The sequence below is a fragment of the Salvia hispanica genome, chromosome 4, assembly GCF_023119035.1.
Source record: "Salvia hispanica cultivar TCC Black 2014 chromosome 4, UniMelb_Shisp_WGS_1.0, whole genome shotgun sequence".
Classification (NCBI taxonomy): Eukaryota; Viridiplantae; Streptophyta; class Magnoliopsida; order Lamiales; family Lamiaceae; genus Salvia; species Salvia hispanica.
In genome coordinates this window covers 50337094-50358055 of record NC_062968.1, presented here as the reverse complement: position 1 = coordinate 50358055, position 20962 = coordinate 50337094, and the positions used below count along the sequence as shown (strand labels likewise).

General features: G+C 38.3%; 1 protein-coding gene and 1 long non-coding RNA gene across 3 annotated transcripts; both read right to left on the bottom strand.

The window, feature by feature from the left end:
- Nucleotides 1–84: 84 nt before the first annotated feature.
- LOC125219899 (mitogen-activated protein kinase kinase kinase 1-like) lies at nt 85–4549 on the bottom strand. Its single transcript, XM_048121990.1, has 9 exons — nt 3299–4549; nt 2969–3053; nt 2782–2844; nt 2219–2376; nt 1786–1858; nt 1609–1668; nt 1330–1434; nt 810–1041; nt 85–650 (listed from the first exon to the last, which is right to left on the bottom strand). Exons 1-8 carry the CDS (start codon nt 4324–4326, stop codon nt 829–831), a joined length of 1785 nt encoding a protein of 594 aa, XP_047977947.1. The 5' UTR covers nt 4327–4549; the 3' UTR covers nt 85–650; nt 810–828.
- A 9847-nt stretch (nt 4550–14396) lies between these two features.
- Nucleotides 14397–19583, bottom strand: LOC125217811. 2 transcript variants are annotated; one of them, XR_007175818.1, is made up of 5 exons: nt 19385–19583; nt 17923–17988; nt 16896–16962; nt 16744–16815; nt 14397–14908 (listed from the first exon to the last, which is right to left on the bottom strand). It is a non-coding gene; the product is annotated as an uncharacterized LOC125217811 (long non-coding RNA). The 2 variants fall into 2 exon arrangements; XR_007175817.1 differs by having other exon boundaries at nt 14398–14908; nt 19252–19583.
- Between the last annotated feature and the right edge of the window lie 1379 nt (nt 19584–20962).

Sequence of the window (20962 nt, the reverse complement as noted above, 5' to 3'; positions counted from 1 at the left end):
AAACAATAGCAGTCTTGTGTAAGAAATGAGAAAAGAGCAGGATCATTTCTCACATCTGTCGCTTCAATGAAAATTACAGGCTGCTGATAATAAAATTCATCAGATACCAATAAAATTTATTACACCATTTTCTACAAGTAATATGAGGAACACCATGTACACCTATAGGGTTAGCTAGCCTATGGGGTTTGAGCCATACAATCTCAGCTCTATTAAATTGGAAATCTCAATAGCGCTGTCCTTATTAAAGAGAACAGAGAAAAATATAGTGTTACTCACCCGCTATGCACACCAGACCTGCTTGGGAAGAAACACCCAAACGGAGCACAAGGAGTCGACAATGCAGAGAAGTACTTTCTTGGATTCTTGTGAGGAAAATGTTTGGTAAATCTCATTAACTGAATTGCAGAAACTCCAATGCACACATTCGAACTGTAAAGACGCAATGTATGGTTTTAATCCACAAACCAACTGCTTCAACAGGAAGATACAACACGACCAGCTGCAATGGGCGAAAATTCTGAGTACGATAATCCTGCCATCCAATATAATGCAAAACAGGTTTTTTGTGCCGGTGGAAGCTACTTTTCCCTGGCCTTTGGCGTTTTCGTTGGGGATGTGGAGCAAAGATATGTTCTTTGCAAGATGTTCTGTAGAAGAAAAAGAGCATTAGTCATATGTGGCAACAGATTATAGAGAAATGCACAAACCATCATCTCTATATTTTATTTCTTTCGAAAGCATGAAGTTTGGTATTTCCAGTAATAATAGGACTAGAGATATGGCCTTTTTTTATGCTCATTGTTTACCTGAACTCTCAAACAAAGCTCAAATTAGCCTGTTAAAAGGATGAGAAGATGCCAATCCCAATGACACTTGAAGTGGTCGCCTCACAAAGGGGTGATTCAAGAGCTCGGCAGCTGTTGACCGCACACTTTGGTCAGCTTTTAGACATTTAAGTAAGAAATCTCGTGCATCTCTTGAAAGAGAACTAGGAATAGGTGGTCTCTCGCCCTTTCCTATCCTAAACATCGCTGCCATCTGTGATATCAAAGAACTGTTAATATCAGAGAAAACTGTGTCCAGTTAACAGGGTTCAGAAAGAGATAGCCACGCAACAAACTTCATTTGTTTGATAGTTGCTTTATGATCAAGCAAATATCTACATTCATCAATTGACTAGTCTGCTTAAGGATAGTATTTTAACAACTCAATTCTAGCTTAAAAAATATCCATTTTCTGTATTTATGAGACTTAACAAAAATTATATTGTTAAAACAAGACTTCTCAAGTTATTTGCGCTTCAATAAAGGAGCTGATGTAACTTACGCATTCCATATCCCCGTATGGAAAACGCCGGGTAAGCATCTCCAATACAGTGCACCCAAGACTCCATATATCTGCTGCAAGCCCATAGCCCTGGCTCCTAACAACCTGCAGCCATGTAGTTTAATAACTATAAATTGCAGCACGTGAAAAGTTTTATTACTATGTTGCTTTTCATTGATAAGGGAGAATATATTACAAGGAAAAAGTATGGATACGTTAAATTAAGCAGTAAGGCAAGGATGACAAATAATAATTCAATGATCAGTTCATGGGTTAAACCTCAGGAGCCATCCAGAATACAGTGCCCTTGCAAGATTTGACATCATTCAACTTAGTTGCCTGCACAATGATTCAATCACAAAAATGTCAGGAACAATGGTGAGAAATATTTTATCAGACTATGCTAAAAAATATCTCAATTAAAAAGAGAGAGAAAAAAAAAGAGCATGACGGAACCTTTGCAAGACCAAAATCTGCAAGTTTCACCGATCCATTAGTGTTCACCAGTATATTTGCACACTTGATGTCTCTGTACCAAGACACATAATGAGAGTACTGGAATAAGGACTATAAGAATCATCTTTATTGAGCTCAAGGAATAATTGCATTACAGTATTACACTTTACATGCTTTCTTAAGCACCTTAAGTGTTTATTACTAATACAGGATCAATGTTGTATTGAACTCAAAATCGTTAAGAGTAGGGACCAAACCTCCATGGGGGAGTAATTATTGATTAGTTTAGCGCAGAAAATTTAATACAGGGATAATAATATTACAAGGAGAGAGTTAAAGAAATTAGTTCCAAGCCTCTCAAAGCATTCAGCTCAATAGGAAAAAAAAGTATTGGAAAAACAGAAAGGTAAATTGAGGAAAGATGAGTGGTTACCTGTGCACTACACCTTGGTCATGCAGATATTTTAAACCATGAAGAATCTGTCTTGTATAAGAAGAGACTACCGAGTCTCGGAGGGTATATTTCTGGTAAAGGCTCAAAAGAGAGCCTTTGGTAACAAGCTCAAGAAATATATAGAGATGTGAGTCGTCCTACAAAATGAAGAAAAACAAAGAAGTATGAGATGCAATAACTTCTTCGCAATGTCAGAAAGAGGATATCAATATATATCCACAACAGTTTCCAAAAGAAATTTACATGAAGAAACAAGAAACTCACAAGAAAAAATGGATATAACTTGTGATGATTTCAATCTTCTTAAAATATTATTGGTGAATATAAATGAAACTTTTGGTATTTTGATCTATGAGTTATAGAAGGATAATAGGTCACTTGGCAGCTAAACATGTGTCTGTGACTGTGCATGTGTACTTAAGATATGAGTATGCAAAAAAGCACAAGGGCATATGGATTCCATTGCAGTGCAAACCATACATCATGATTTAAATACTCAAAGTAATCATGCTAACAGAAACTAGACAAAAGGCCAAGAGTACCCTCTCTGTGCCATAATACTGGACAATATTTTCATGCTCAAGCTTCCTCAGAAGTGCAATTTCCTGGACAAACACAAAGATTGCAAAAAGATATATAAGAAAAGATTCTACATATATCGAGACCATTTAATTATTACACTCAAGAACTACTTTGTTCAGGACCAATATCATTACAACGCAACTAGACCTGTTCAAGTTGAGCAACTCGCTGCTTTCCTTCTCCCCCTTGATCGAGCAAAGATACTTCCTTAATAACAAAAAAGACTCCATCACTGCAGCAAAGCATGTCAAGCAAAAGCATAAGCCACCTATAGTGTGACCTCATGAATATTGCTACTAAAAGTCTACTGTTCAAAAAAGCCACTAACTCACTCTAAATAATGTCAGCCCAAAAGTATAAGATATATATGCAATACATAGAACATATGGATTCATGCCCAGGACCCCAGATGTGTATCTAAATTTTGCAGTGAAAACTACTCCATAAAAGTAGAATGGAACGGCACTTGGCACTTACTCGGCATTTCCCTCATACACAGATCCAAATGATCCACGGCCTAAGAGGTCGCCCTTCTGCCAATTTGAAATAACACGTCTACATCTCTCATTTGGTGAGACACTTGATACAGGGTCTGTTGTAGTGCTTGAGCAATCATCATCATTCGAGCTTGTGGTGAATGAACACGATGCTGAGAGAACAAAGTTCTCTTCCCTTGCCATTCTCCTTCTTTGATCCTCATGGTCCTCATCCCCAATCCTATCCTGACCACCTTGCTCATCCAAGGCTTGCAGTTGTCCACTGTCTGGGCCAAAATTTCTGAAGATATCCCAAGTGGAGCACTCTTGATCAACCACAGGTAATGACATAAATGGTGGAGGAGCCAGAAGGCCTAGAGATGGCGGCCTCACACCCTTAATGCCACTTCCACGGAGTTCATTCGATCTACCACCCAAATCATCATTTGAAATGCCATCACTTACCCTCACATCATCCACCATTGTAATACCAATAACATTATCCCTATTCCTATATTCACGAATTCCCTCTGAATTATTACTAATTACTTCACCACTAGGACCTGAACATCTAATTAAGTTTTCACTACCACCAATTGCAAGAGCTCCATCGCCAACCTCCTCGATTGCCTGAGTGAACCCGACAGGAGCAGAAGACGATCTCACTTTCATCACCTCATAGTCCTCAGGCGATATAGAGAAATCATCAATACCCGAAAAACCTAGGTTTTTGCACATAATCTCGATCTCACCGTCGATACCTTGAACCCTGAAACTCTGATTCCCACCGTACAAATCGAGCGACCGCGTGTGCAGAGACTCCTCCGACGCGGTGTAGTACGACGACGACGATGAGGCGGATGAGAGCGAGTAATCGTATTTGATATTCTTCCTCGCGTTACGGCGCTCGAGCCTCGGCTTCGAACTGGCGGCGCGCCGGCTCGAGCTAGAGCTTTCCCCGGAGACGGAGTCCGAGTCACTTCTCCGGCGTTCGGAGCTATTAGCGAAGATTTTGGGCAGGCGATGCATTGTGATCGCATGGAGCAAAATCCATCAATCGGGAAAATGAGCTCCTGTCAGTGCTGAAATTGCTTAATTAACTCTCGAATATTTCAGATATTTTTGGTTGATTCAGATTGGACAGAAATAATTTACGGAAATTTCACTCTTTTCAGCGGGCGAAATGGGTTGAAGACGACAGAGAAGCGATGATAGCTGAAAGATGTCTGGGAAAGGGAGAAACGCGGTGCCAGCTTGGAATGGGAATTAACTTATTTAAATTTAAATTCAAATTCTCCCAAACATAAAAATCTATCATTGGCTCACCTTACCCATTTAAGTCACCTTATTTAAGTCTTTTTTAGCGAACTTTCCATTAAAAGTACTACGAAAGCATTACCCATTTAATTAACATCATTAATTACCTATTGTGGAACTGGTAAGTTCCAGAACATTCTACTTTATCCACTTAATAAAGATTATTGAATTAGTTTTACACTAATACTCATTTACGTCTAACCTTACATTAAATCATCTCTATACCATTTAATTTAGTATAAATATCACGTTAAATAGCATTAATTTGTTTTAATTATATACTCTAAAAATTCAAATTTTAAAAAAATACTATTATTTATCTACTAATATTTTTTTATTTATAAAATTTTAAAAAGTGATTTGAATTTGTTTCAGGATAAATCTAGAGATGTACTCCATATTTTACTCTAAAACTCAAATAAGATTGGTTTTGAGCTAATTGTTTAGTACTTACTATGTTTTGGATCTTATTGACATTACTGACATATTTTTTCTATTTTTATTATTTTAGTTAAATAAATGTGTGAATAAACAAAATATATTATAGTTATATAATTGAATCTAAACAAAAAGTTATGAATTTCAATATGTCTGTTCACCTAAATACAGAGTTATTTAAATAAAATATCTATCCAGTGGATTCATCTCTAAATAATTCTGAGAAATTACATCCAGCATACTAGGTGAATTTTCCAAAGATATAATAGATTCAAATTAAAATATAAACATATGGAAAAGAGAAATATGAATAAGTTTTGCATTATATGGTATATGCTGTAGGTACGAAGCTTCCAATATTTATGATTTTTATTGTATAAAAAAGTTGTGAAAAGTTTGATGTCTTACAAAATGTATGGGTAGGTATAGGCGTATTATAGTTTTCTAGATTTACATTTTATTGACCTAAAATAAATTTTTAAATAATCAAAATATCCTGATGCCTATTGTACATACTAAAAATTTCATGGTCCTTTCATACCATGGTGGCATAATGATTTGGTGTGCCTCACCAATACTCCCTTCGTTTCTTCATAGTTGAGTCATTTTACCATTTCGGGAAGTTTCTTCATAGTTGAGTCATATCCTTATATGGTAACTTTTTCCTCTTTCTTACTTTTACTCTCTCTTACTTTATTCTTTCTACTTTATTCACTTTATACTTCATTCTCTCTACCTTTTCCTCTCTTTTATTTTTTTTTATCTATCTATTTAGAGTGAACTACAAAAATAGTCCCTGGACTATGCATTTATCGCCAGACAACCCTGGACTTTAAAAATATCCTCAGACAACCCTGGACTAAGCCTTTATCTCAAAATTGGTCATTTTTCACTGTTTCGTACAGAAACTACCCTTTTAGGGCTTTGGGCATTTTCGTAAGTTCAAAAAAATCACTTTTTCAGATGTCAACACATTTAATGAGATGTGCAGGTTGTCTCATTATATTAATGCAGATATCTTTCTCTCTCTCTCTCTCTCTCATTTTTTCTCTCACCTTCTCTCCTCCATCTCTCTTCTATTCCCTTCTTCTTCCTCCCCTTTCTTTCTTCTGCAAAAGTCGAGAAAACATCTCGACTCAAGAAAGAAATCAAAATGTCTTCGCTGTCGTTTACAAAATCGATTGATGGAGGAGGCGGGACTGGTTGTAGGTGGCTCCGATTTGAGTACGAAAATTGTTTGTGCCGGCAAAGAGCGATTCTCAAAATCGTTGTTGATCCAATAAAGGAATCTAATGGAATGTTGTATTTCGTTCACGAGAAAAAGGGCAAGATTGAAGGCTGCAAGTATTTTCGGTGGTGTCATCCCAAGTGTGTGGATTTTGAAGGCTGCAATTACTTGGTTGAGCATGGTGGCCGTGAAGACGAAGTTGGAAAACAAGATGAAGTTGATTCTGAATTATCTCCAAATCGTGTTGAAGGTGGAAGTAAAGTTAAAGATTATATTTTGGTGTTATTTGTTGGGGTTTTCGTTGATTGTTTCGTTTGTAGCCATTATGGTGAGTTTGATGAAGTAGGCTTTCACCCGTAGATTGCAGTTTGTGGGAAAAAATTTTGGTGAAGTAGTGCGTGAAACTTGGGAAGAATTGTAGTGTTCCAAATTAATATAATTTGATTTTGATGTATGTTTTCTAAGTACTGAGTATTAATTTTTGAAGTTTCACATTTGTTTCAGATAATTGTGATTGCAGTTTGTTGAAAAAAAATTGGTGACGTAGTTCGTGAAAGTTGGAGAAGAATTGTAGTGTTCAAATCAATGTAATTTGATTTTGATTTCTAAATTGAGTAATGAAACTAACCATGGCATGAATGAATGGGTTTTTCTTCGATGGGTATGAAATGGATACGATCGAAAAAAAAACAGTTCACTAGTATGAGAATGGGCTAGAGATGTTACTGAAATGCATCTTGTTGAAATAATATCGGATGTAGTACTCGACGTAATCAACACAAATAATATCATATGAAGTACTAGGACAATAAGCAATAAATAATATCATATTTGATACCTGATAGTTATATCCAATGTAGTCCCAAATTTTAATATCATATTGGGTTTGAAGAAATATCAATTGCAGTCCCTAGTAGAGTACTGTATATTGTAGACTGTTGAAAATTTGAACTTTTTCAATCTGTCAGCCTCACCCGGATTTGCATGTACTATCAAATATACACATATATAATTTCAGGAACGGAGTAACGGGGTGCTGCCACGTAGAGAGAGAGAGAGAGAGACAAATGTTAGTGACTTCCGAGAAACCCTTCCATCTTCCCACCAATTTGAACCTTTCATCTTCCTTCCCTCACACCAACTCTTCATTTTCCCTCTCAGCTCACTCTCTCACCTCGCTCTCTCACTTCGCTCTCTCACCTGCTACCCTTCATCCTCCGACTGTTACTCCTTTGTGTCGTGACTGTTGAGCAAGTAAATCACCGGTGCCCACACTCAGAAAGTCGTATCGTCGAAGGGGACGACACCGTGATCGTGATGCCGCCGAAAAAAGGGGATGAAAGAAGAAGAACGACGATGGTGCTGGGTCGAGTGAAAATACGAGGAACAACGATGGTGCTGGCCCTAGCTGGCCACCTCCATACTGCATTTGACATACCTGAGGTACTTGCATTGATATTGAGATTTTACATTTGGATTGAATTGAATACCAGATGATATGCTATGCTTGCATAATTACAACTTTGGAGATGTGTGTTGTAGGTTGAGACCGTGCTTGATGTGGGAAGATTAGAAGATGAAGTTGGACATGTAGTTGGAGATGAGGTTCAATCTGTAGTTGATGAAGTCCAAACTGCAGCAATTGATGTAGCACAATCTAAAGACGATGAGGTTCTGTCATTGATATTAGTTTTCATGCATATTGATTTTGCTATTATGTTTTGTTGGTTTTGAGGAGAAGAGAGGAGATTTGATGTACGTTAACAAATTAATTCAAATTCAAATAACTTCACTTTGCAGCAAGCTAAAGCAGTTGAACAAGGTGATGAAGTTCATTCTGCATCTGATGTAGCTGTGTCTCATGTTGATGAGATAATTTACTGTTTGTCCTTGGTTTTGAGACTTTAGTGTTGAATAGATTACATTCACATAGCTGTCATGGTTGCTGAGTTACAAAGCAGACAAACTGACTTGATTGAAATTGTATATGAGTTGATCATATTGTATATGAGATGATGAAATTGTATATGAGTTGATCATATTGTATGCATGATGTAGGTTGAGACATTGCTTGGATGGGGAGGAATACAAGCTCATCTATACTGTTCAGTTGGAGATGAGGTTCAACATGCATTTGATGAGGTACTGTTACTTGTGTACGTATGATATCGAGTTCAAGGTTTCAGTTGAATGTAGTTTTGATGTTAGTTTTCATGCATACTGATTCTGATATTATGTTGTGTGGATTTGTATTTATTTTGATATTAGTTTGTATTCATTCTGATTTTGATATTATTTTGTATTTATTTTGAGGAAGAGATAGGAGATTTGTTGTGGTTTTGTTAATGCAGCATTTTGTTTCACTTTGCATCCAACTTCAGGTGTTTGTGAAGCAGTTGAACAGGAAATAGTTGGTAATGCACATATAGAGGATGATGTTTACATGCCAATTATGGATGGTTTGGAAGATTACGGGGCATTTCATTCACACCGTGAAAGACAGTTTGTGCCCGACTTTGGTGAAGCAGCTGCTGTGTTTGAGGAGTATCTTGGGCGGCTAAATGAGATGGATTTGGAGAACAAGGTGGGAGAAACTGCACATTGGCCTGATGTTGGGGATATTAACACAGATCTCAACCTGGGTGGACCAGGTGGAGCAACCACAACTTCGGTTGCTGTTGAGGAGTTTAGCACAGAGGCAAACCAGGTCGGGGCTGCTGCTGAGGAGTTTGTGAACAATGTAGGAAATATAAATTTGCAAGCCGGTCAGGTTGAGGGCGACGACGTCGACGACGAAGACCTTGGCGACTGCCCTCTGCATAACGAGGGTTTTGATATGCATAGTGATGATGACTGCGAAGACTTGGACCAGTTCATTTCTCTGGCAAGCATGTGCCGTGATGAACAATTGTTTTCGTCATTCTACGATGAAATCCAAAGGCAACGCCAGGCTCAGCAAGCCGCAAGAGAGAAGATCGCAGCCAGCACATTCTCCCTTGTGGTTGATGTGAACAAAGGTGATGACCGACGGCTGGCTGATGAGGCTGACATGCTTGAGGATGTGGCCAATGCCGAGGTGAGGGATGTATATTCCGAAGATGAAGGACCTAGGAGGCGTACTGTCGTGATTAATCGGCCGTTTGTACTCACTGATGACCTGCCACAATTTAGTGCTGGAGATATCTTCGGCAGCAGAGACTTCTTTAGAGAGGTCCTCCAACAGTACGACGTGATGTCAAAGAGGCCTGTTCATATCAAAGTTAATGATGATACAAGGTTGAAAGCCGTGTGCCGTGGGGCTGATGGTGAGTGCAGTTGGTTTGTGTACCTACATAAGGAAAAAAATGGGGACTACGTTGTGCATACTTTGAACATGAGGCATATTCACACTTGTTCAGAGGTTCAAGAAAAAAAATGGATCATGTCTAAGTGGTTGGGGAAATAGTTCACTGAGAAGATCAAGGCAAATTTTCTGATTCCATTGGTTGCAATCAGACAATGTGTTGATGAGCAGTTTGGTTCCAAACTTAGTCGGATGAAGGCCTACAGGGCTAAGAGACACGCGCTCGAAGGAATATTTGGGAGCATTGACAAGCAATACAAGAAGCTCTTCTACTACAAGAATGAGCTGCTTCGAACGCATCCCGGCTCCATTGTTCAGATACACTATGAGAATTTTAGACGCACACCAACCTCTAGTCCGAGATTCCTTAGAATTTATATCTGCCTAGGGCCACTGAAGATCGGATGGAAACGGTTCTGTCGACCTATCATCTTCCTTGACGCATGTTTTTTGCGAGGGTCGTATAAGGGACAGATTTTGACTGCCATCGGGATTGATCAGAATAATGGTTGGTGGCCAATTGCTTGGTCTGTCTGTGAAACTGAAAGCTATGAGCAATGGAAATGGTTTCTAGATCATCTGGACGACGACTTGCAGCTATCAGAAAACGGGCCTCGATATGTATTCATGTCTGATCAACAGAAGGTAAGTACCATAACTGAAAATAATTGCGTTTCTGTACAACTTGATAGGTAACTACTCTAATTTTTCTCTGGACAGGGTTTGTCTAAGATAATTGCTGAAAAGTATCCTCAGAGTGAGCACAGGTTCTGTTTAAAACATATGTACAACAACTTTAAGAAGAAAAGGATGTGGCAAGTATCTGAAAGCACATCTGTGGAGGTTTACGAGAGGAATATGGATGAACTTCGGGTGTACAACGAGGCTGCTTATCAGCATTTGTTGGGTGCGGCTCCGAAGGAAAAGTGGGTTAAGGCGTACTTCTCTGGACATGCTAAATGTGATACGCAAGTGAACAACTTTTAAGTCAATAACACACGTTTAGTTTATATAACACTGTTTTGGGTATTGAATCTGGAGTCAAAACTGTCTAATGTCGACATTATTCTACAGCTGAATAATATGTGTGAGACGCTTAATGCTAAGATCGTCGAGCCTCGTGAAAAACCCATTCTGACGTTGTTGGAAGAAATTAGAACAAACCAACTGGAGCGCATCCAGATAAGAGGTCAGTGGGTAAAGAACTACAACTACCTTGTCCCACCTGTCATAAAAGAGCTTCTTGATAAGGCGGCATCCAACTCTACCTCTTGGAGAGCATTGTGGAATGGGGAAAATGAATACCAGGTCTCAGGCCCTGCTGGTCAGTTTGTGGTGAACATGCCTAATATGTCATGCACGTGTAGGCTTTGGCAAATCAGTGGGATCCCATGCGTGCATGCAGCAACATCCATACTCAAGTGTAAACACCCTCTGACTGATTATGTTTCACCATATTACTCGAGGTCCAGCATGGCGGCACTATATGAGCATGTCTTGTACCCTATCAACGGTATGGAAAACTGGTCGAGGTCTTCGGAGGTTGGTTTTGAGCTGGACCCTCCGAACACAAAAACGCAACGTGGTCGCCCAAGGAAACTGAGGAGAGAACAGCCTCAGGTAACACATCTTTTTCAGATTACATGTATCACATTTGTGTTGTTCAACGTTGATTACGGATGCAAGTTTGATTTCCTGACAGGTACGTCTTCATGAGAATGGAGTTGAATCGCTACAAAGAACTGCAGTGCTCTCATGCGGCCGGTGTGGACAGATTGGGCATAATAGGCGGACTTGCCAGAACGACCCTTCAGTACCCAACAGCCAACGTAGTCATGCAAGTGCTCAATCAAGTGTGCGTGGGAGTCAGGAGCAAGACGCGCAGAGGGACCGACCTCCTCGCCCTACTACGGAGACGACTGCTGGGCCGAGCCGTGTTCGGAAAGCTCAGAGATGTGGTCGTCGCAAGACGGCTGATTGAATTGGCCTTGCAAATGGTGTATTTGGTGAATGGCATTACAAATATTGAAACTTTATGGTTTTGTTGGTGTAAATCACATACAGTCTATGTTTCTAACCTTCACTATGTGGGTTGCAACTCCTTTTTGTTTGTTTTTGCCCATGGAATAGGAAGAGATGTGCAGACTGATGATGATTTTGGTATGCATTTATGTAGGATTGCATGCATAACTTAGTAGTACTGATGTACTTAAACCTTTGTCTTTTGAACCTGATATCATTTTGTGGGATTGCATGCATATTTTATGAAATGGATTATTGCGAGATTGCATGCATATCCACTATGGCCAGATTACTATTTGTATGCAGTATGATATTGTTTTGTGTAGTAGTGTTTGCAATCTTCAGATATTAGTACCAAAGATGATATTATTCTCTAAGAATGTGACCAAATATGATATTACAATTACCCTTTGTTCTAAAGATGATATTATTTTCTAAACCACATGTGATATTAATTAATAAAGATGATATTGTTTTCCAAACCACATGTGATATTAATTAATAAAGATGATATTATTTTCCAAACCAAATATGATATTAGTTTCGAACTGATATTAGTATTGTATATGATATGTGTAATTCAATTCGATCGGTACCCAATGATCATCCAAATACGCGTTCAAATCATCCAACTTCCAACGAACTCATTCAACTCATTGAACCCTACATTATCAACCAATACAAACACCTACACAACCCAATACATACGCCTAAACACAACAAAATGGAGAAAAACAGAAATTCAAACACACACATTGGTGGAAAATAGTCTAAAGAAAAGCTGAGAAGTATCTTTGCAAGGTTAGAGCGGCCCCAAAATGCAAAGGAAACTAGATTTTGGACATTTCGACTGAAAATGCTTATTCCATACTTCTACTTAACACAGAGTGATTTTCATATTCTCCAAACTACAACATCACAACCTTCAAACCTTCAAAATTAATAAAATTCCTAACTTACAACTTACAAAATATAATCAAATAAAATTCACGGCAATAAAAAATTTGCCCAAAACTCACTAACTGCAGTCTATCTAACAAATCAACTTCGTCCGGCCTCTCCCCCACCCAACCTTCGCGCCAAATCTGCCAAACCAAATTAAAATCTACACAATTCGGATAACACCACCAAAATTAATCCTTTGCCATTTTTCTCGCAATAATCCATTTCAGACGAGATGTTGCGTCGACTTTTGCAGAATAAGAGAGATGAGATGAGATGAGATGGAGGAGAGAAGGTCAGAGAGATATGGAGGAGATAGATACTTCAGAATCAACTTCGTCTTCTATTCCAACTTCGTCTTCACTCCCACCATGCTCAACCAAGTAATTGCAGCCTTCAAAATCCACACAGTTAGGGTGGATGACACCAGCGAAAATACTTGCAGCCTCCAAACAACCTTACCCTTTTGCTCGCAAAAGGGATACAACATTCCATTTTGATTTCTTTCTTGAGTCGAGATGTTTTCTCGACTGTTGCAGAAGAAAGGAAGGGGAGGGGAGGAAGAAGAAGGGATGAGAAGAGAGAGATGGAGGAGAGAAGGTGAGAGAGAGAATGAGGGAGTTATTAATATAATGAGACAACCTGCAACATCCCATTAAATGTGCTGACATCTGAAAAAGTGATTTTTTTGAACTTCCGAAAATGCCCAAAGCCCTAAAAGGGTAGTTTCGGTACGAAACAGTGAAAAAGGACCAATTTTGAGATAAAGGCTTAGTCCAGGGTTGTCTGGGGATATTTTTAAAGTCCAGGGTTGTCTGGAGAGATAAATGCATAGTCCAGGGACTATTTTTGTAGTTCACTCATCTATTTAACACACCAACCATTCATTTCTAAAACTCCATGTCGAAAAGTTCCGCCTCAACTATGAATATTTCGTTTCTAATTTTTTATTTTCTAAAACTCTGTGTCGAAAACTCCGTGTGGCGATGGCGGCGGTCCCTCGCCCGATCCATCGTCGGCGGACAATCCAGCGTGATCATGTTGGGGGCTAACTAGCGGCTGATTTTCGACTACTTTGCCGAAAACCCCCGTTATCCGCCAGAGCTTTTCTGTCGGCAGTTTAGAATGTCGCAGCGGCTCTTCCTCCATATATCGACGACATTGGTTGGGCAGTACAGGTGCTTCACCCTCTGACGTGATGCCAGCGGCCGGATCGGACTATCGACTTGGCAGAAGTGCACCGCTGCAATTAGGCAGTTGGCATATGCCGGATCGGCTAACATGTTTGACGAATACCTACATATGGGTGAGACGACTAGCATCGGTACAAAAAATGCACTGTTTACCGACGGAATATTCCGTCGGTGAATCTCCAAATTCCGTCGGTAATGTGCTTACCGACGGAAATACCGACCAAAATTTTCCGTGCATAAACTGCACGTCGGTAATATTTACCTATAGATCAAATCCGTCGGTAATTTTTCCCGTCGGATTCTCTGACCGATTTCTACCGTCGGTAAATTAAGTGCGACATCCGTCGGTAAATACCGATTTCTTGTTCACACTATTTCCATCGGTAATTAAACCAATTCCGTCGGTAACTAGTTCCCACTATTTCCGTCGGTAATTAAACCAATTCCGTCGGTAAATAATAAGTATTTTTTATAAATTAATTCTGTAATTTACAGTGAGACACCTATTTTCATTTATACAGTCAAATCACCTATAATAGCCAAAATAATCCAATAATAATAGCCAAAATAATGAAGATGTGATAGATAAAAGGTATATTAGTTAAACATAACTAAAGTACGGATAAAAAAGAACACAAAATAGGAAGTTTATATTAAATATGTATTAAGTTTGTGAAGCATCATCATCAATGCGTCGTGAGAGATGGGAATGTTGGGACATCATGATCCGGTTCATCTTCTCCTCCATCAATATGTATCAAGTCCGTGAACCATCATCATCAATGAGTCGTGAGAAATTGGATTGTTGAGACATCAAGATCCGGTTCATCTTCTCCTCCATTGCTGAAATTTTCACACTTTGCGCATCTAAATCTTGTCGAAATTCCCCCCTTATTTCCTCCCTAATTTCTCCTCTTAATTCAGCCCTTAATTCATCACGCAATTCATCTCGCAAGGTTTGTGCTCTGGCGGACTCTGTCGAGGTGTAAAACACGAGGTTAGGTGTTAAGTTTCCTGTCCGAACATCCTCTTCTTCTGGTCGAGCTTTCCTCCACAAACATCATTGATGAAGAGATCACTCAAATTTGGATTTTCGCCCTTCGTTGCTGCAATCGCTTGCACCTTCACCTAGATAATAAAAAAAATTGTACACATAACTTAAAACATTGAACTATACCTCAAAAAACATATTACTTGAATAATTGATAACAAATAACCAATATAACAAATTGTTCATGCAAACTTCTCCATTCCTATGCCCCTGACCTCTCCTACCCCTTAAACCAGACCCCCAACCCCCTGACCTCTCCTATACCCCTGATTTGATAGTTTTTGTGTTGTGATAAAAGTTACCAAACTTTGTAATCTCATATCCATGTTGTGAAATCAACTTCAGATAATAATAGATATCTTATGTTGTTATGCAGCACTGCTGCAATTCCAATAACAAAACCATATCATCAATAACTTTTCCTTTCTTTCTTCTTTTCTTTCATTACCAAATTTAATTTGTTTCATGTAGAACTCAGAATACATTCAGAGCTCAAATTTGCAGCTAAACCCTATCACCATGCTTCATGCAGGCCAGCCCAAAGCAAAAATCCAATACAAAACTAGACTTAATTAGTCTTCTTCCAACCCTAAATATCTCAACAAATCCTTTTATTAATCGAGAGGGAGGTAAAAATTCTATCATAGATCCATGTTGTTTTTTTCTTGTGTTTTCACATCTTGTCATCTATTATAAAGATAATCCAAAGATATAGCCAGCTTGCCATCTATTATAAAGAACATCTATATTAATAAGGGGGGAATTTCGACAAGATGTAGCATGCCAGCGCATTTCTGCTGCTGTGGCTTTAGATGCATACAATCTTTGCAGTCGAGGAGTCAGAGGAAAGTAATACATCTTTGACACTGCCACTTGTATGTTCTTGTGGGTTTCAGATTGTTCCTTAAAACGTGAAGTCACACAATATCTACACGTATGTAGTTCACTATCATTCCGCCAAAAGTTCCTACAGTTATTTGGACAACAATCAATCTTTTCAACGGGTAATCCCATGCCACGCAATAGCTTTTTGGTGCTATAATAGCTATTAGGTAATAAGTCCCCATCAGGAAACCCCTCTTTTATCAACTCAGTAAGCCGATCATAGCATCTCTCCGGCCAGTGATACTCTGCCTTAAGACTCATTAGTCCAACCACAAATGACAATTGTGAATGTCTCCTACAACCAGACCACAATTCATTATCAGCTGCATCCAACATATCATAAAGCTGTTGGGCATTAGGATTTGGTGGCTCTTCTGCCTCCTTATTGTTAAATTGAGGACCACCAACGTCTAATACCATTGTGTGGTAGGTGCTAGGTGCTCCAATTTCAAAATCCATTTCGATGTTTCCAGCTGATTCCGATTCTGATTCTGATTCGACTGTGTTTTCAGATGGTTCTATTGATCTTTCACCGTGAAACCTCCATATGTGGTAATTCTTTACGAAACCAAACCTAGAAATATGATACTCAACTTCATATGTGTCTCTAAAGCACTTGTTATCACATTTTTTTACAGGCACATCTGATTTTATCTCCATCCATATATGCAGGTTTACTACTTGCAAACTTGATGAAATTGTCAGTCCCTCCAAAAATTCTGGATTAAATTCACCATGAGGAAGTATACGTCTATACATCTACTGACGATTTCCACTCATTGTTATAATTCCTAATTGAAAATCCAGCTTATTTACTCATCAAAACATAAAATCATCTTCACATATCATACAATAACACAACAATATCACATACTATACCACTCGCTTCACCTTAACAACAAGTCGATGGAGCTAGGAAAGCTCCACCCCAAGCCTAGCCACCAATTTCTAACACTAAGGGATGCTCCTAAACAAATGAGTGTAGGCATGACCATGAATAAGAGAAAATAAAAGGAAAGCGGCTTACCCTTGGAGCTAAATTCTTCTCTTCAACTCCAAGCTATAAATCTCCTAGCTCCGCTCGTTGAATAAGAGACAACTGCAAAAAAATGGTGATTAATCATTACACATGCCCTAATTATACTTAGTTCACAAGCTTGTGATAACCTTTTAGAATACCTCATCACCATGAAATAGATCATCTATTTGATAATGTGAGAAATCAGTGAGACCAAAGCATTAACATCTGCATGAATCAACAAGAGGGAAAAGAGAATCAGTGCATATCAATACGTATGACCTAAACTGAAACTATATTGAACTTGCTTCAAGAGAACTTGAATATCATAAACTGATAAAATTGTTTTGCAAAGAATTAACTAAATTTGAAACTGTTCGTGCAACTTAATAAAATATTGTACTGCAGACCAGCTTCATTCTAAAAGAAATGAAAATGAAAAGAACTCTGTGAAAGGCATTAGAATATAAGTGTTAGTTTTAATATAGTATATTTGCACATGTGCAGTAGTGTTTCAGGTGGAATGCTCCAGCATGGAAAGTACAGCTGAGGAGATTGTAAAGCTATATGGATATTTAAATGGTAATGGTCATTTTGGTGTTTGTAAAATCATGTGTCATTTGATGAGGAAAATAAAAATTTTTAGGAATCAGAAAACATATAACTTTACAAACATTGATCACAGAGGCATGGTTAATTTTGGTGAAACAAACAATCCGAACATAGCAATGCAACATAGTAAGCACGTATGCAACGAACATTGATCACAGAGGCATGGTTAACTTCTTTCAAGCAGATGAACTGCATACAAAAATTTAAAGTCAAAACAGTACATGAGTAACGAATAGTTTCTGACATTATGCAGGTTTCAAGTACATAGATGCAGATTAAAGATGATTGAGAAAGAAGAGAACAAACAAAATGATCAATTCCACAAGCAAAAATAGAAGAGGTAACAACAAAACTGAAAAATAGAAACATTATTGATAAATTAAATTGCTTAGCATGTTTCAAATCATTGGACTGATTACTGATACTTAAAAATAAATTGCATTGCAGCAAAATAAATATGGATAGAGCATGTAGTGGTTGGGTGGTTTGTAAGACTAAATATTCTTTTACCTAAGATATCACAAAATCTTGTGTGCACCTTTTATAGCCATAACTGCTCAGATAAGATGACTATACCGTTTGATCTAGATGGTCTTCTGTCTCAGTTTAACGCCCATTTCTTTTTCTGTTTTCTTGAATGAGCTGTAACCAAATAAGAATAAATAGTAAATAGAAATGTGTTGCTAGTTGAACTCAATTTTGATGACCTTTTAACATATGTATACATCTATTAATTCATGTGTTTTTCCATTTATTTGGAAGACGACTTTACAGACTTTATAGGCTTCGAAAGCGTTGCATTCTACTATCTTTTCTTCAGTAGTAAAAAGTTGTCATTAACCATAAGCAAGCATTGGATCAAGAAAAAATAACGGGATAGTCCCAAAGATTCACATGTCCTTGTTTAAAAAATGATGCTACAAGATGAATGACTAACTAATCCAATGATGCAACACAGGACAAGGAGCACTTTATAGATCAATTTCTCAGCATTTTATAGCATGGAGATCTGATGTGTTTTAATTAACATTTCTGTATGGAAAAGAAAATAAAATCACAACTAGAATTACTGGTACAAGGCAGTCATCACAGCTGATCGACTTAACAAGAGATCACAGCTGATACACTTAACATATTTCTGACTAAATCCAATAAGAAGGTAATATTGACTCATATGATGGCAAAATATTTGTTCCTATAACTATAACACAATGGCCAACATCAAGACTAGCCATGGACAAAGAAACTTTAGTCTAAGTAGTACATTCCAAAACTCCATCACATGTAACAGTCTCACTGCAGATATCACGTCCTAGGCAACCTTAATGGCCATTGAATCGTGCATAGCTCTTGGATTCATAAAAGTGCAACTAGAAGAAAACATCTATGTCCATTGCCATATATTAGGAAATCTCAGACTATGCAAAACAATTTTACATTCTGTTCCAATATAATATTTATGCTCTTCATGTCATATCATTCGTATGTGTTTTGTATCAACTATTAGTTGCCCAACTTCCATAATCCAAAATATGCCACAATTAAACATGTGATATAAAATTAAAAAATGGAGATATGAATCATATAAGTCTAAACAAATGAAGGTAGAGGAAGCACATGATCCTAGCAGCAATGGTATCTAAACAACAGCAATGGTATCTAAACAGACTCGAGTTCCATCAAAATAGATCAGCTAAATGTAAAGCAAATTTCTAATAGAGCAAATTTTTTGCTAACACATTACATATCACCTCACAATTAGAAGACCAGTGATGGCATACATATCCACTCACAATTAATTCTGCTAACACATTACAAAAACTCCCTAAATATATTGATAATATTAAGTAGAAAAAACCCTTATTATATCATAACATGTAAAAGGAGAAGAATGAAGAGTAATACCTCTGTGAAAATGTGAAGTAAAAGAGTGGTGGAAGAGAGCGCTCAAATGAACCCAAGCAAATCCAATTTAAGAAAAACTCAACCAATTCCCCCAAATCCAACCTACACTTGCAATATTTGAATTCCCTCTCACCTTAATTCTTCAAAAATTGTAGGTTAGAGCTGTGGACAAGGGTGGAGTCGAGAAAACAGAATGCCGCCGATTTGAGGGGAGGAGACGGCGGTGGCTGTAGGTCAGCGGCGGCGATGGCTGTAGCTCGTTGACGGCGCAGGCTGCAGCTCGGCGACGGCACTGGTGTAGCTCGGCGATGCAGAAGAATGAATGACTTCAGCAAACGATTGTGTTTTGGATTATTTAATTTAATTCTTAAGATTATTTAATTTAATTCTTAAGATTATTTAATTCTCTTATTGTGTATTGGAATATTTAAATTAATTCTTAAGATTACCGACAGATCAATGCGGTCGGTGATGGCTTTACATTAAAAAATAAAGAAAAAAAATACTACATCGCTGTATACATTCCGTGTACAATAAAAATTCCATTAAAAAAATAGAGAAAATTACCGACGGCTGATTGCCTAGGTATTCCGTCGGTAATCACCGAGGGAGTTGTGTATATCGGTAATTCCGTCGGTAAATAGCGCATTTTTTGTAGTGCATGGATGTTCTGAGACAGTTTTGTAGGGGCATCAGGGCCATCTTCGGTGCAGAGTATCTACGAAAGCCAACCGCCACCGACTGCCAGATACTGCTAGATATGCATAGAGGGTGCACGGTTTTATAGGGATGATGGGTAGCATCAATTGCATGCACTGGAAACAGAGGAACTGCCCGGTGGCGTGGAAAGGACAGTTCAGTTCAGTACTGGCTTCAAAAGAAAACACCCGTCGATGATCCTGGAAGTTGTGGCTGACTACCGATTGCTGATTTGGCATACGTATTTCGGTATTGCAGGGTCTAATAACGACATCAACATTTTGCAGTTGTCGCCGCTCTTCAATGAGCAGTATTGGGGTGAGGGTCCAAAAATTAGCTTCGTGGCCAACGGCAGGCAGTACAATAGGGCCTACTATTTGGTAGATGAGATACACCCTCGACGGCCCGTATATGTGAAGACGATCTGATATCCAGTTGGTCCAAAGAAAGCTTACTTCACGCAACATCAAGAGGGTGCGAGGAAGGATGTTGAATGAGCTTTTGGTGTGCTCCAAACACGATGGGGCATTATACAGTGCTTGACACGATGTCACTGATATCATATATGCATGTATCGTATTGCATAACATGATAATAAATGATGAAGGACCGGATGCAGTGCATTGGGCATCGGATGATGGTGCCAGTTCAAGTCACGTTGTTTCCACCGCGCCCCTGCAAATGGATGTATCACATAGTAATGAATACTTTCTCTAAGCTTTCACCGATATGTTGCAGGGAAGGAGAACATCTCCAGCTCCAGGCCGATATGGTGGAAGAGCTCTGGGCACGTAGAGGAGTGGGCCCATCGTGATATGAGCAACGTCGGTGTTGTTTTAAGTATTTTTAGATAATGTTCGTTATATAATTTTTCAATATTTATTATACAACAAAGATTTAGTTTAATAATTTAAAACAAATTAATTGATTTTTTTTTGTCTAATCATTTTCGTTCGATAAATTTTTATTCTAGTCAAATTAAAATATACCAATAATTGATAAAATAATATGA

Bases quoted from the DNA above. Each gene is read 5' to 3' on its own strand.
- LOC125219899 (XM_048121990.1), bottom strand. From the start codon at position 4,326: ATGCATCGCCTGCCCAAAATCTTCGCTAATAGCTCCGAACGCCGGAGA. The intron at 3,054-3,298 runs GTAAGTGCCAAG...GCTTTGCTGCAG, and splicing joins GTGTATGAGGGAAATGCCGA to TGATGGAGTCTTTTTTGTTA. The intron at 1,859-2,218 runs GTAACCACTCAT...GTCTTGGTACAG, and splicing joins GACCAAGGTGTAGTGCACAG to AGACATCAAGTGTGCAAATA.